The 14,565-nt window shown below is 37.2% G+C and overlaps 7 protein-coding genes across 7 annotated transcripts; 3 read left to right on the top strand and 4 right to left on the bottom strand.

The window, feature by feature from the left end:
* Positions 1-138: 138 nt before the first annotated feature.
* Positions 139-1,469, bottom strand: L201_003563 (casein kinase I isoform delta; the record flags this gene model as incomplete). Its single annotated transcript, XM_066219316.1, has 5 exons — positions 139-500; positions 565-646; positions 701-1,058; positions 1,119-1,311; positions 1,367-1,469. The coding sequence occupies 5 exons, from the start codon at positions 1,467-1,469 to the stop codon at positions 139-141; spliced, it is 1,098 nt and encodes a 365-aa protein (XP_066075413.1).
* Positions 1,470-3,266: 1,797 nt separating this feature from the next.
* Positions 3,267-4,102, top strand: L201_003562 (uncharacterized protein; the record flags this gene model as incomplete). Its single annotated transcript, XM_066219315.1, has 5 exons — positions 3,267-3,269; positions 3,336-3,398; positions 3,459-3,572; positions 3,652-3,753; positions 3,911-4,102. The coding sequence occupies 5 exons, from the start codon at positions 3,267-3,269 to the stop codon at positions 4,100-4,102; spliced, it is 474 nt and encodes a 157-aa protein (XP_066075412.1).
* Positions 4,103-4,321: 219 nt separating this feature from the next.
* On the bottom strand, positions 4,322-5,246 carry L201_003561 (uncharacterized protein; the record flags this gene model as incomplete). Its single annotated transcript, XM_066219314.1, has 4 exons — positions 4,322-4,542; positions 4,633-4,846; positions 4,986-5,039; positions 5,127-5,246. The coding sequence occupies 4 exons, from the start codon at positions 5,244-5,246 to the stop codon at positions 4,322-4,324; spliced, it is 609 nt and encodes a 202-aa protein (XP_066075411.1).
* Positions 5,247-5,695: 449 nt separating this feature from the next.
* L201_003560 (uncharacterized protein) lies at positions 5,696-8,830 on the top strand (the record flags this gene model as incomplete). Its single annotated transcript, XM_066219313.1, has 20 exons — positions 5,696-5,825; positions 5,888-5,910; positions 5,964-5,981; positions 6,040-6,128; positions 6,192-6,362; positions 6,505-6,612; positions 6,677-6,714; positions 6,768-6,783; positions 6,841-6,921; positions 7,059-7,162; positions 7,218-7,269; positions 7,333-7,374; positions 7,424-7,498; positions 7,554-7,596; positions 7,667-7,900; positions 7,957-8,003; positions 8,078-8,406; positions 8,468-8,489; positions 8,552-8,637; positions 8,700-8,830. 20 exons carry the CDS (start codon positions 5,696-5,698, stop codon positions 8,828-8,830), a joined length of 1,839 nt encoding a protein of 612 aa, XP_066075410.1.
* A 327-nt stretch (positions 8,831-9,157) lies between these two features.
* Positions 9,158-10,718, bottom strand: L201_003559 (uncharacterized protein; the record flags this gene model as incomplete). Its single annotated transcript, XM_066219312.1, has 8 exons — positions 9,158-9,297; positions 9,411-9,444; positions 9,550-9,583; positions 9,709-9,772; positions 9,880-9,951; positions 10,048-10,066; positions 10,300-10,475; positions 10,577-10,718. The coding sequence occupies 8 exons, from the start codon at positions 10,716-10,718 to the stop codon at positions 9,158-9,160; spliced, it is 681 nt and encodes a 226-aa protein (XP_066075409.1).
* Positions 10,719-11,908: 1,190 nt separating this feature from the next.
* L201_003558 (uncharacterized protein) lies at positions 11,909-12,511 on the bottom strand (the record flags this gene model as incomplete). The annotated part of the gene is made up of 3 exons (XM_066219311.1): positions 11,909-11,933; positions 12,081-12,185; positions 12,411-12,511. 3 exons carry the CDS (start codon positions 12,509-12,511, stop codon positions 11,909-11,911), a joined length of 231 nt encoding a protein of 76 aa, XP_066075408.1.
* Positions 12,512-12,990: 479 nt separating this feature from the next.
* L201_003557 (ATP-dependent Clp endopeptidase, proteolytic subunit ClpP) lies at positions 12,991-14,128 on the top strand (the record flags this gene model as incomplete). Its single annotated transcript, XM_066219310.1, has 4 exons — positions 12,991-13,179; positions 13,263-13,331; positions 13,435-13,699; positions 13,860-14,128. 4 exons carry the CDS (start codon positions 12,991-12,993, stop codon positions 14,126-14,128), a joined length of 792 nt encoding a protein of 263 aa, XP_066075407.1.
* Positions 14,129-14,565: the final 437 nt, after the last annotated feature.

The raw sequence follows: 14,565 nt of genomic DNA, 5'->3' as shown, positions 1-14,565 counted from the left end.
GCTAATGACTCTTCCCCCTTGTTGCGAACGACTATTGGCGAGCCGAACCATGTTGAGCTTAATCATCCTCTATCCTAGATTTTTCCTTAATATCACATCCGCTTTCTACTTTCAAGTCCTTCAGGGCGGAAGAGCTGATTACCAACCACCTTGTTCTCTATTGTTTCTAGTTTGACTTCTTAGTTGTCTTTGATTTTCACCTCCTACACCTTGTCCCATTTGTTCTTCGGGCATGACTCTTCTCTTTTGTTGCATAGCTTGTTGTTGAGCAACTAAGTGGGAATCATCTTGTTGTTGTTGGACTTTAGCTGGAGGTTGGACAGACCAGTCGAAGACGTAATCGTATTGGAATCCTTCTCTGACAAACAAGTCTCTGAACAATTTTCGGAGATATGAGTAATCTGGTTTGTCGTCGAATCGAAGACTTCGACAGTAATTAAGGTAAATAGCAAACTCGTTAGGGAAACCTCGACAGAGAACTTCGGTGGGGGTAGTCATTTCTAATTACAAATGGGTAATCAGCTATACGAGTCTCTGCTTATTTTCTTGCTAAATTAAACTCACTCTTTTCCATAATTCGGTCGTACTTTTGCTTTTTAGTAGCAGCCTTGAGACCTTGCCATGGTAATTGACCTCGTAAGAAGTACTGCATATATGATGTCAGCCAAGGTTCACACTGTACAGGTAAAAATCTACTCACCATAAGGACGTAACCTAAGGATTCCAAATCATCTCTTCGTGATTGTTCTACACCTAAATGTGTGTTGATTGAGGTGTACCGAGCGGTACCAGTCAAGTTCTTGTTTTCTCTGTAAGGAATATGGAGATGGGTTTTAGGATCTCGATATTTTTTGGCTAAACCGAAATCAATGACGTTGACTTGATTACCTCGTTTACCAATACCCATCAAGAAGTTATCTGGTTTGATATCTCGGTGAATGAAGTTTCTTGAATGTATGTATTCAACTCGAGAGATAAGTTGATCAGCAAGGAGAAGAACGGTCTTGAGGGAGAATTTTCGGTTACAGAAGTTGAACAAATCTTCGAGTGATGGACCACTAAATGAAAAATGTTAGTTCTCAGAACAATTCGAGTACTGGTCTTATTTGCTAACTTACAGTAAATCCAAAACCATTGCATTGTAATCACACTCAGTACCGTACCATCGTACGAAAGGTACACCTACACCACCAGCAAGAGTCTTGTAAACTTTTGATTCATATTCCAATTGTGGATGTTTGGCTTTGACGGATTCAAGTTTGATGGCAACTTCTTCACCAGAAACGATGTTGACACCGAGGTAGATATCACCTGTAGGATGAAATCAGTATATGGCTGGAAGATAAGGAAATATGATCAAATTCACCGAAAGAACCACTACCAATCTTCTTTCCAATTCTGTACTTTCCACCAACTCTGAGGTCCATGGAAGTCATCCTGTTTTGAGAAGCCGGAACACCATACGCCATTTCGTTTTGAGGTTAGAATTCAGTTTCGGAAGGATGTGGTTTGTTGTATGGGACAGCGCAACGAGAGGATCGTGCGGCGATTTGAGTTTGAGGTTGACGTGGGATTTTGTCGTTTGTATTTGATGGGAGAGCAGTTTCAACAATTTCGAATTTGTTTTCGTCGATAGCGTCAAGGATATAACATAGACGATTGAGCAAATCCCAAAACGTTGCAGTTGTGTTTTGTATGGTGGTAGACAATTTGAATGGGGTGATTCGTGCGATTTTGTTGGGGATATTCGTATTCGGAGTGAGCAGGTGATGAATGGGAGTATTGATTTGCGATAAAAGGAGGAGCAATGAGGTTTTGTAGGTGAGAAATATGACGAGGTGAGAGATGACAATAAAGGTGTGTAGTGTGATATCAGAGGCAAGTGCGAGTCGTAAATAGGTTTAAAGGAAGAGAAGAAATAGTGAACTGGTCAGCTTTTATCTTTTTCTTGTAATTGACACGTCTGATCAGGCTGAAACCCATGTCCAGTCCTGTCTAGTCTACAAATGCAAAGCACGTTGTAGCGTGCAACAGGTATCGTCACTACATGCTTGAATAACATGTCATGCGCGTCAAGATGGGACGAGGAGGTAAAGGGGTCCAACGTGTCATTGAAAGTTGACCACGACATTGACATGAGGTCCTCCTTTCAGACGAAAGCTTATGAGATGGAAGACGAATGACTAACCTGAATATATATTCTCTATATGTAAGATAAAATCAAAAGTAATATGCGTCTTCTCCTAGTAATCACTTGAAGTGTGTGGCCTTGAATATAATAAAGTAAATCTATCTATAAACGCGCGTTTCTCACACGGGCTGTTGAAGAAGTATTTGATATTAACGTTTGACGATATCGAAAGTCGATTTTGGTTGTTTTTTAGTTGGAAGTTCCAAGTAGTATTGGAAGGCGCGACACAGGTAGTCATTTGAATGATGGAATGAATTTTTGATATTGTATTTATATTGTTTTGAGGAAATTGAAGTGAGGTGAATGCGTGGATTTGTTGAAAAAGCAACGTTGAACAGAGGGAAAGGTTAGGGATAGTTGATGAAAGGTAAGATTGGTTTGATCAAAGGGAGTGTATTGTTGTGGTGTATGAGTGTATATGTGAAGGAGAGAAAGGGGAAGATGATAAAGGATATATAAGAGTTTGTATTAGCTTTCTATCTCTGTATACATACATTCAACGTGTTTCTTTAGTTGAAATCAGATATAACTACTGGTCAGAAATCAAAGCAACTTTACACTCCTTCCACCTCAATTTTACCCGACCAATCCTTTCTTTCCTTCTTTTTTACCATATGAAATGTAATGACTCACCTAGATGAAGTATGAAAAGAAAGTTCTAAAAAGATGTATAGAGAGGTGAAAATGAGGAATGATGATGATTATGAATGCAAGTTGAAGATGAGTTAGGAAAGTAAATGATGTAAAACTAATACCTAAAACGTTGAATGGAAATGAACACGCCCCCCTTCAGTTGCAAGATTTGAACCCGCAATATTTAATCGGTTACTAATGCAGTCAGACCACCTTGACTCACTCTCACTGTACAGTATATCTCCTTGTATCTCCGACAATGTGGCACCTGACAACACGCGTTCTTCTGTACATCACGATGATGCATTATATTCGACTGTAGAATGATTGCTATGTCCTCCACATCAACGTCCTCTTTGTTGTCCATATTTCAACATCGATATAGCCATTCAAGTTGCTAATTAATTCATCGATAACTTTGGAATCAAGGACCATTTTAAACATGGTAAGCTGCTTCTATATCGAGATATTGAAAGCGTCACTAGGTCAGAGCTAATTCGTGTATCATCAGTCTCTTCGTCTCGTCCCAGCTACAGCTCAAACTTCAAGTGAATCTCATGTGGTTTCATCTCAGGTTGGTTAGAAAGATACTTCTTTGGTTCAGGTATCAATTACTGACCTCACATTTGTATAGTCTACATCTCATCCAATCTCAGGAACACATGATTCGTTTAGACATGGATTAAAATCAGCTGCTCAATCTGTTTCTTCAGGAAATGTACATCCATTGCAAACCAGATTAGAGAACGTAAGTATAGCTAGATGATTAGTCTTACTCCATTCAAGTTAAGTAATCAAAATCTAACCAAACAAAATGCTTTATATAGTGGCAAAAAACTCAAAATCAGCTGCAACAGAATATGCAAAAGAACACTTTTGGATTAGCTGTACCATTGAGGAAAGCCATGGAAATGAAGATCGTCTCTGAAGTGAGTTTCTCAAGAACGGTGACGAGTTCCCTTCTTTAAATACTACCGCTGTTGTACATCTTCGCATATTTAATTTCTTCCCCCTCTACTATACCATCTGTTTTATCTGCTAAATAACAACAGACAGCTGAGGCTGATAATGTATCTATCAACATAGAATTTCCACAACCCTCTCATAGAATCATCAACAATTACAGGCGTACCATTGGGTGGGTCATCAAATTTAGCATTAGAAGTGTTGAGAGGTGAAGATGAAAGTTTAGATGCAGGAGATTTTATGGGAGGATCAAATTCATTAAATGAAATTGTTGATGTCAGTTCAGTAATGGAAAGAAGTAGAGGTATATAATCATACCACAAGTAGTGATCGTCAACCAACTTAGAAGAATCAATGTTAGATTTTTGTTATGTGTATCAGAGATGCATCTTTTGTATATGTATAATAATTCATTAAGTTACCAACAAATCTACTTGATGGTTTGGATTGTAGCTTTTGCAACGAGATCATTTCTCTCCCAACTAGATTTCAAGGCTATGTTAGTATTGAGAAACGTGACAAAGGTATTGTTTAAGCAATAGTTGAATATCCATTTCTACCTGGTGGAGGAACAGGAGGTTGATTTCCATTATTGTTGTTGTTATCTTCATCATCATCACCACCTAATCTAAATCCACCTGAAGAAGGGAAAGTTCCTGGTTGTTGTTGTTGTTGTTGTTGTTGCTGATTCTGGTTTTGATTTGTGGGTGGTGCGTTTGAGAATCCACCTGGCATTGAAGGTACATTCCAGTCTATATCATTGTCAAAGTTGTCAGACCTGCTTTTCCAGTATGTTGTGAACGAGAAAATAAAGCCAAAAAAAAAAAAAAAAAAAAACTCACTTCCTGCACCAGGTAAAGAAACGTTATTTGGTATTGACCAATTACCAAAAGATAAATCACTACCTCTTTCTCTTAATTGTGATAAACAACTAAAGAATAATGGAATTTTAATTAAAAATAATAATATTGAGAATAATAAGATGAAAAATGAATATGAATGGAATAATAATGAATACAAATCGAAGAATGCTGTGAAGAGGATTAAGTTCAAGAACTATATAATAGATAAATCAAATCAGCTCAATCCTCTCACATTACTCGATGGATATCCCCTATTCATTTCTTGGAGATTTGGTTGTGTCAACATAGACAGACAAATTGCCTTTGTCTTTTCGAGGCAATTTCCAACTTACCTGTCTAAATGGTACTGTTGTACTATGCAATTCGTGAGCGACTATACCGAAAAGCTAATTTGTCATGATTGATGTATCAGCGGTGAATAGACGTGTAGGGATAAGTCAAAATGGCCAGCTAATCGAAAACATGAAGCTTACCATCAAGGGAAAATTATAGCCAAATCCAGTCGTTGATCCAGCTGTTACCAAAGCTAATGAAGTTGCTGTGCTCAAAAGAGCCAAAGAGTCCTGTGAAGCGAGTCTATCTTGTAATGACATGTTGGAGATTTCAGTCGAGGCGAGTACAGGAAGACGATTAAGAGCTTAGTCTATAAGTTTGGCAAGTATGATATTACCTATCTTTCTCTGAAGCATCAAATACAAGGATAATCCATACTACCGCTGCAATATCATCTTAGCTGCAGTTACAAGTTAGCTGTGCATGAGAACGTTGTTGTCTATCTCACAACTAACCGGCGCGAACTTCCGTCGGATGTTTGATGTTACTGTATCTGATTGGCGGTGATCACCGAAGTTGTTGATGAAAATAAGCTCCGGATGAGGTAACAAAGTTCATAACCGTAGTACTAGATAGATAGCAGATAAGATCAACTCAAATTACGCGATTGATAGATTGATTGATTGCTTTGTTCATCTAAATATATACCATTCATTTCGAGCATATTGACTCGAGTTTGCCTACCTCCATAATATATAGGATAGTCAAAATGAGGTATATCCCTCTCTTATCTCTAATATCTAGTACTCTAGCTGCGCACAATACCATAGAATTACCCAAACCTACGAGAGAATTAGAATGGAAAGATGTTAATTTCTTGAGTACTTCTGATGTGCATGGTAAGTCTGTGCAATTTGCCAACGATACACGGTTGTACTTATTCGTCAAATCGATTCTGCAGGCTGGCTACTAGGTCATCAACATGTGAGCTGGACTTTGGACTTTACGTAGATCAATTCAGCTAACGAAGTACTTAGGCTACTTGGCCTGAACCAGTGAGTCACAATTACCAAGACTCATCTAACATAGTAAATCTAACCGGTTGAACCGCAGAATTATTCAGGAGATTTCGGATCTTTAGCATCATTTGCAACTCATATGAGACGTATAGCATCTGATAAAGGAGTAGATCTACTATTGGTGTAAGCTCTTCTTCACATCCTTATAGGAACCACAAGAGCTTATACTCTTTTCATCGAATATAGTGATGCGGGTGATCATCATGATGGATCTGGATTGGTATCATCCTCAGCAGACGCATCAAGTAAAGCTGAAGATATCTTTTCAATGTTACCATACGATATCATCACTATAGGTAATCATGAGTTATATCATTATGAAGACGCTTTAGAGGAATACAGGAATAGAGGAAGATGGTAAGTTGTGTACCCAAACGGTTGCGCATACTCATTCGCCTCTTCCGAAAATATTTGCCTATCATCACATGATTACTTCTGTTCTAAATACTATCTGTCTGAATCAATTCATGAAGCATACTGAGACATTCACCTTTTGTAGGAACGGAAGATACGTTACATCAAACGTAAATATAACTATAAAGGCCGAAGACGGTACATTTCAATCTGTTCCTTTAGGGGAAAGATTCCTCAAATTTGAGACGGAGCAGTATGTCAGATTGATTTTTTGAATCTAATAATACTGAGAATCTGATCATTCAATCTGTCATCAGAGGAAGAAAAGTGACTGCTTTCGGAGTTATATTCGATTGTGAGTTTAACGACTAATGCATTGCGAAAAAAGCTGACAAGCATTATGAGCAGTCAAAGCACATGCCAGGTAAGCAGTTTGTATATAAGACACAGCGTTATATTGATAGCCTATCCTCACTTCTAGAGGTATATCTATACAAGGTACTTCCAAATTAATAAAAGAGGCTTGGTTCTTAGATGCAATAAAGGACAAACCAGATTACTTGTGAGTTATTAGATTCCTCTGTTCCATTTGTAACGCGTAATGAGCGGTTCTACTCGCTGGCTATATATGTATTTCCATATTCAAGCTGCCAGAACGTCTTCGTATGTGTAGCTATGGTGTTAACGCCTTATTCGTAGTGTTTTAGCTGGACATATGCCGGCTAGAGGTGAAACAGGAGAATTTCTGCCCATGTTCGATGCGATCAGACAAGTTCATCCTAAAGTACCCATATATGTCTTCGGTGAGCCGCCACATTCGCGACACTACCAAAAATACCAGCTTATTTGCCAACTTAGGTGGCCATACCCACGTTAGAGACTGTGTACAATATGATGATCGATCTATTGCGTGAGCTTGAAAAGTCCTAATGCATGGATCTGAAGAAGCTGATGGGTTGATACTGGATAACAGCGTGGTACCAGGAAGATACCTAGAAACAGTTGCGTTCACGTCGTAAGCTGATTCATCATTTGTCTGGTTCCATCAGCTTACTTGTTATCAGTTCATCGCTTCCTTCGACAGACGAGAATGCGCCATTAGACGTTTCAAGAAGGTATATTGATGGGAATCCTGTCAGGTAAGAGTTCCTCGCCTCCTGGATCGGAATGACTTGATTGATCTATGAGATCCAGCTATAAATGGCATACCAAAACTTCGGATGACGATTTTGAACTAGTAAGTCCAACAGCAGTCATACGTTTCTCGAGCCGCATCTGTTTTTGAGCTGATCAAGTATAAATAACAGCCTATCGGACAAAATATCTCCCTTGCTTTGCTTCGATTATCTGCTGCTCTCAACATTTCAACACCACTTGGCATAGCTCCACATGATTACTTCCTCAATAGACATCCTTATGGACATCCGCGATCAATCCTCACAGCGTTTTCGGATAAGGTCTTACCATATACTATACAGGATAAGGAGAGAAATGGAACTAGAGTGATCATTGGAAACGCTGGTAGTTTGCGATTCGATCTTGTAAGCTGACACTGTTTAGAACATGGCTGTAGCTGACATGTAAACTGAAATCATAGTTTCAAGGGAGATTTGACAGAAACGATGAATTGACTGTCTCGCCTTTGTAAGTTGAATACTCGCCCCTGCCATAAAATTCATGTTTTTAGGTCATTGACCACAGCTTATTCGTATTTGCAGTACGAGCGCCTTCCTCTACGTCAGACTCGCTGCTGGATTAGCCAGAAATATAACGGAACAAATGAATAGATCAGGAGCATCCAAATTTATCCCCTCTCAACCTACCACCAAGCTGGAGGAGGAAGACAGGGTTCGACGAATATTCGATGATTACATGGCTGAACAATGGGAAGACTACTTGATACAAGGTGGTAACGATCATTTATACGACCAAGAATCAAATCAAATGGTACTGGAACATGGTAAAATCCCCAAAAAGCCTAGAACAATGGGATTCGTAACTAAAGATAGATGCCCTGGTAAAGGTGATGATATCGAACATTATCCTGGTAAGCTGCATATTCCTTCCAAGCTTGCCGGAATTGATGAAATAAGCTAATATATCATTAGTACCGTTCGTTGGTAATCAACCGTGAGCTGCCCATTCGACCTGATTCCACAAAGGGAAAAACTGATAGTCTTGTGCATATTTAGGGATTTCATCGAAACTCCTTTCCCTGATGTAGATGATGAAGAGATTATAGATGTAGTATCTATGGATTTCGCTTTAGACGATTTCTGTGAGCTTCATTCGTCTTCCAAACCGTATGACCAGAGACAGAGTTGACGATTTATGCGATAGTGGCTGCTGTGAATGTACTTGACCCTACCATCGGTCTTAAGGAGAAACACATGAAGCCTTATGCTGAGGGGCTAGAGATCAATGTCGTATTTGGCATGTATGCAAAGGAGATGTGGCAGAAGGGTCTTTAGAATACACTGTTGGTGAACGAAGTAGATGATCAAAGAAGAAATCGTGTGACCTTACTTGAAGATACCCTAGAATTGCTTGTAGACTAGTTTGGCGGAATTAATCGTGTTACAAAGCATCGCATTTTACTGTTCATAATTTTTTCTTGTTGTATATATGTGATTGAGCATGGAGCTATTCCGCATTGCATTGTCAGAAATGGTATGTCATGCATTGTACTTCATTATCATGCCATCTTAATAAATGATGAGGAAAGACATTGATCTATCTATGTTTCTATGAAGTAGAAAATCTAATTTTTTAAATCCGCATTCGACCAACCTCATACCTTACTTTGATTCCTCTTCCTGTGATTTGGCTCTTTGTCCAATTATCTTAGCACTTACATTTCTTACATTCTGTGCAGCTCTTTCTATACCACCTGATTGAGCTTTTTTGTATAATGTCAAAGCTGGTTCCAATTGATTGGCTAAATATGATATATGAATATGATCAGTATTGATTCACAATATGAAGACTTTATTTTTGTATTCCTACAATTTCATAATAAAATTATTGAACTTTTGAGCATGAAAAACTTACTGGATTCTAATACTGCTGCTAGGTTGAACGCGATCTATTAAATAAATGTTAAAAACAATTTCATTATTTAGCTTATCCTACTACATTATCATATTTTCTGGTCGCCTTGTTCTAAGAGTGTGGGATTTATGAAATTTACCTCTGGATCTTCAGGACTTAATTCCAATGCCGCTCTATATAGATTCAAAAGAATAACATTAACATTAATTCATATTCAGCTTGTGCATCTTCTTTTCAATATTTGGGATTACATCGTTATTAGTTTTTTTTTTTGAAACCGAGGAATCACTAAACGTACGTTAAGTGTTTTATAGCTAAAGCAGGTTTAGGTGATGAATCTAATATATATGCTGAAGCCAAATCTAGATAGAAAAGAGGAAAATCAATAAAGAGATTAATGAACAATTAGTCTAATTACGAATCTTTACACATTTACTTGATCTCTCTATCTGATGAATATTTAACTCACTTGTATGCGCATCTGCTGACGGTTTTAATTCAATTGATTTACCCCATGATTCAACTGCTTTGACTTTATTTTCTGTATATTTATGGAAAAAATAGATATATATCAGGATATTGATGCGTTTGAAAACCACTTTATAGGTAAAGTTTATAAAGTAATTTTTTGACTTACGAAGGTGATATTCACAGTTCTGTAGAACGGTGTTATAACAATTAAGAGCCGAAAGATGGAACAAAAACAGAATATATTCAGTTAATTAGAGCTTTTTTTCTATAACTATCAAATTGATTTATTATTATAGGTTTTCTTTTTTTCCTAACAAGCTTTTTTTCCCTAATTATGTATGACTGACTAGCCCATTCTCTTCTTTTTTTTTTTGTTCAAGAATGAATAAAGGCGAAAAGAAAGAATAAAAAAACTTACACCTAAATTATACCAACCTTCACTGGTTTCTTTTAATTCAATACTTTCTTTATAATATTTAGCAGCTTTATTTAAATCACCTTCTTCTAAATGTTTTGTACCTAATTCAATCAAATCTAAAGCTTTCGTTAAAGATGGATCTATACTTGATGATTCTCCTGATGAAGTTGCATAACCTATATAAAATTGTTATATTAGTTGTTCATTCCGCATTACTGAGAATTTATAGCCATTTGAAAGGTAAATGATTATTATAAATGAAGGGTTTCCAACCGACCTCTTCTGATGGAGAAAGTTGAACTAGATGGTCCAGCAATAATACGTTGTCTAATTAATGGACCACCTGTTCGTATTGATCTAGCTGAAACCGAAGTCGCTCGAGCGGTAGCTGAAAGCAAGTTCCTGGTGATTGATGCCATTGTTGGAGGAAAACCTAGAATTCTAAGCTGGTGCGACCAAGTAAAGTATTTATAAGATGGATAGTATTAAGTATACAGACAAGATGGTCGTATATGCTTGCAATTTCATCAACTTTTTTGGAAAATATAACTTAAAACAGGAGTAATTGGCATTCGTGAAAAGTGGAGGTGTCTATATATATATATATGTAAGGTATGTGTATGAAACGGAAGAAATAACATTTGCTCTCTTCTAAGAGCGAAATTCTACGAAGCATTTCATATGTAGGCAATATCTACACTGATAACAAATTCATAATTATTGAGAACAAATAGATACCTATCAAGTATACAAACAAAGAAATGGGTATGTACCTGGTCATAGAAGTGAAAGTGATAAGCAGGAATCTGCTGAGTTTCAACAGAAGGAGAACGAGATCCCTCTTCGTCATCTCATGGGATGACCTAAGGAATCAAACTTATTCTGCAAGGATGTATCATTACTCACAAATCAAAGCCGTGAATATAAAATCAAGCTTTTCGCAATGAAGCGGCATCATTTTCTAGACAGTCTGTAAGGTAATATTCAAAAGCTCAAATAGTAGCCTGCTGGTAATGGCGGAATTTGCGTTTGCTTAACTTCGATCCTCAAGTTGGCTTGGTTAGCAGTCGCGAGATTATTCACATACGTATTCACAAAAAATTTCGAGTGCTACAGGGAACCCTCTTTTTGGTGTTAATAACGAAATCATGGAGATCACTTTCTTTTCTCCTTTTTCGACTTATATCCTTGTGAATAACCATACCCACCGCAAGATCGCGTCCTTTCTAGTTGGTCAATGGTTGGATAAGCGATACACGTAAGGCTCATATTAGAGCAGATGAATGATCAGTCATAGTCAGTGATCACCGCTTCACTAACAACCCCATGGTATTGATTGCGAGTTCACGCTTCCTAATGTAGTTGAACTGTTGATGAAGATCCTCATTTAACGATATGTACACAAGCGAGTCTTGCAGTCGAGTGAGATATTGGAGAAGTTTTTCCTCTTTCACATTTACAAATGATATTGATAACATCCACCGAATTCATATGATGACTTCATATTTATCTAAGAAGAGGAATGCAAATGTATCTGTTCCTTGTTAATCAAATATTCACCTTCAGATGAACTCTAATCTTCCTTCTAATCTTTCGGAAAAAGAGTTGTTTATGCTCCACCTGAAGATTTTTGGCTATAAAAGATAAAAAAGAATATCAATCAGCATATGATGTATACAGATTGACATATGGGTACGATAGCTTGAATCTCATGTTGAGAGATAGCAAAGGCATATTCGAACGATGATATCCTGGTCACAAAGACTGAAACGCAAACTCACATTTGCCATCTAGCAGCGTAGAATGGGGTACCGAAACCAACAACGGAGAAAGTGATTAATTTAATGGCTAACCAAGGTTTGTTGGTAACGTTTGTTGGGAGAGTGCTAAATTGAGTTTGAATAAAGGAAGACATATATGTCAATTACAATTCTATTGTCTGAGCCAGCTACCTAATATAGTGCGGATGCATTATATCCTACTCCTCTTCCCTCCAGTTATATCCGATCCATTTATATATTCTGATACTATTTCCTACTGTTATATTATATTACTTGAAATCACTTCTTTCTTTTGGCGTGAATTTAATGATGATCCCCTAAAATACTTACTGGTCAACAACATTTTCAAAGTGAGCAGCTCTGACTTGTTGTTGAGCTCTTGGTAAAGCTTTGGCGGCTCTAAGTGGGGCTGATCTGAGGAGCATGGACATTTTGTAGGTGTTGTTGAAGTCTGACTTATATATCAATTAGCTGAAATAGTTGTTACGATCAATATGTTGTTAAAGGATGTAAAACGATTCGTTGCTTCATTCTCACCACCAACACCAACTTTCCAAAGCAAATCAGCGTTTAACAAATAACGTTAACAGTTACCTCTAAATGGACATTGCGGACCATTCCGAACTTGACATGCAAGAAGCTAAGCTTGATAATTAATGCTTTAGAACGGAAATTAACGGATTTAACCAGCTGTGGCAGCTTAGCACGGTGACCACGTGTTGGACTACAGATAGCATCATTATTTAATTATATTATTGTTTCCTCCACTTTGAAGCTTCAACAACGATTCAAGAAACAAAAAGACTATTTCATGGTGTTATATATACGATCAATCAGCTATATGTAAAGGCTTTACATTCAAATTAATTAAATTAATTGAATCAGCAAACAAAAGCTAAAACAGAACAAGATGACCAAGATAGTTTCATCGTTATTACGTCCAGCAAGTATAGCTGCATCAAGTATAGCAGGACCATCAAGGATTATATCGAAACGAAATTTTGGTTTATTTCCTAAATCAAATGAAAATGGTCATTATGATCAAGCATCTAACCCTGTAGTCAGAGATAGCTTGGTACCGATAGTGGTCGAGCAGACTGTGAGTAGAGATTGTATCCAGTTAATGGACTTTTTTTCTCTTCTGATGTGGTAATTGACAGTTTATGCTTCTGATCGTATCAGGCCAGAGGGGAAAGAAGTTATGACATATATTCTAGATTATTGAGAGAACGAGTAATATTCTTAGGGCCAGTGAGTTGTCTTAACCAATGACTCGTACTATAAATACACATGAATTGTTGTATCATAACGAGGTACACAGCAAATACGGGAAATGTACTGATAACTCATGTAGGTAAACTCACAAGATTCAACTCTATTAACAGCTCAATTGTTATTTTTGGAAGCTGAAGATCCAACTAGACCTATAAAGTTATATATAAATTCACCAGGTGGAGTAGTAACTTCTGGATTAGCAATATACGACACTATGCAATATATTCAACCACCTGTACATACATTCTGTTTAGGTCAAGCTGCAAGTATGGGTAGTCTGTTATTAGCTGGTGGTGAAAAGGGACATAGATATGCTTTGAGGAATAGTAGTGTTATGATACATCGTGAGTGAGAAGTGGGCAAGCAGTACTTCAAATGTCAATCGGGAGGATATAGATTTTTTCTTTTCTACTGCTTAGGATCCTACATTATGAGCTGTAATATCCTCATAATCATTGCCAAAATGTTTACGCTGATATAATTCGAATTTCTAATATATCGTAGAACCCTCTGGAGGTGCACAAGGTCAAGCATCAGATATAGCTTTACATGCTAAAGAGATTTTACGTATAAGATCAACTTTAACTGATATTTATGCTGAACATTGTACAAAACAAACTGAAACAAGAGAAAATGCAAGAGAAAGATTCGAAAAAGCTTTAGAAAGAGATTATTTTATGACTTCTGAAGAAGCTATTGATTTTGGTATTGTAGATAAAATTGTAACTAGAAGAAGTGATGGTCAATTAGGTGAAGAAGAAGTGACTAAATAGATTATATAGATGTATATAACTGTATATCTGTTATTCAAATGTGGATATACCTCCAATTGCATTTGCACATTACATTATTATCATTGACGATTATCTGCTCATTCAATCGATACCTCTCATAACCGTACATTATCATACGACATTTGCATTGCAACTATCATACGTGATGAACCGTGATAAACATAAACACCAAGGAACTGGCGTTACAGGAAAATACGCTAGGAATATTCTTTGAGTGAATTCCCGGAAGCTTTTCTTTGACTCCTTAGCAAATAAAGTATCGGTGTACGCAAGTTGAGTTGGAAGAAGATATATACTGTATTGGTAAGCAGGGAGTATGCTTATTGAAGAAATATAGCTTGATATGCATGAAGTACCTTAGACATGCGTATACATAGCCACAATTGATGGTATGTGTCATCTACTTTATGTATTGG

This window comes from Kwoniella dendrophila, chromosome 4, assembly GCF_036810415.1.
Source record: "Kwoniella dendrophila CBS 6074 chromosome 4, complete sequence".
Taxonomy (NCBI): domain Eukaryota; kingdom Fungi; phylum Basidiomycota; class Tremellomycetes; order Tremellales; family Cryptococcaceae; genus Kwoniella; species Kwoniella dendrophila.
This window is presented reverse-complemented; position numbering and strand designations above follow the sequence as displayed.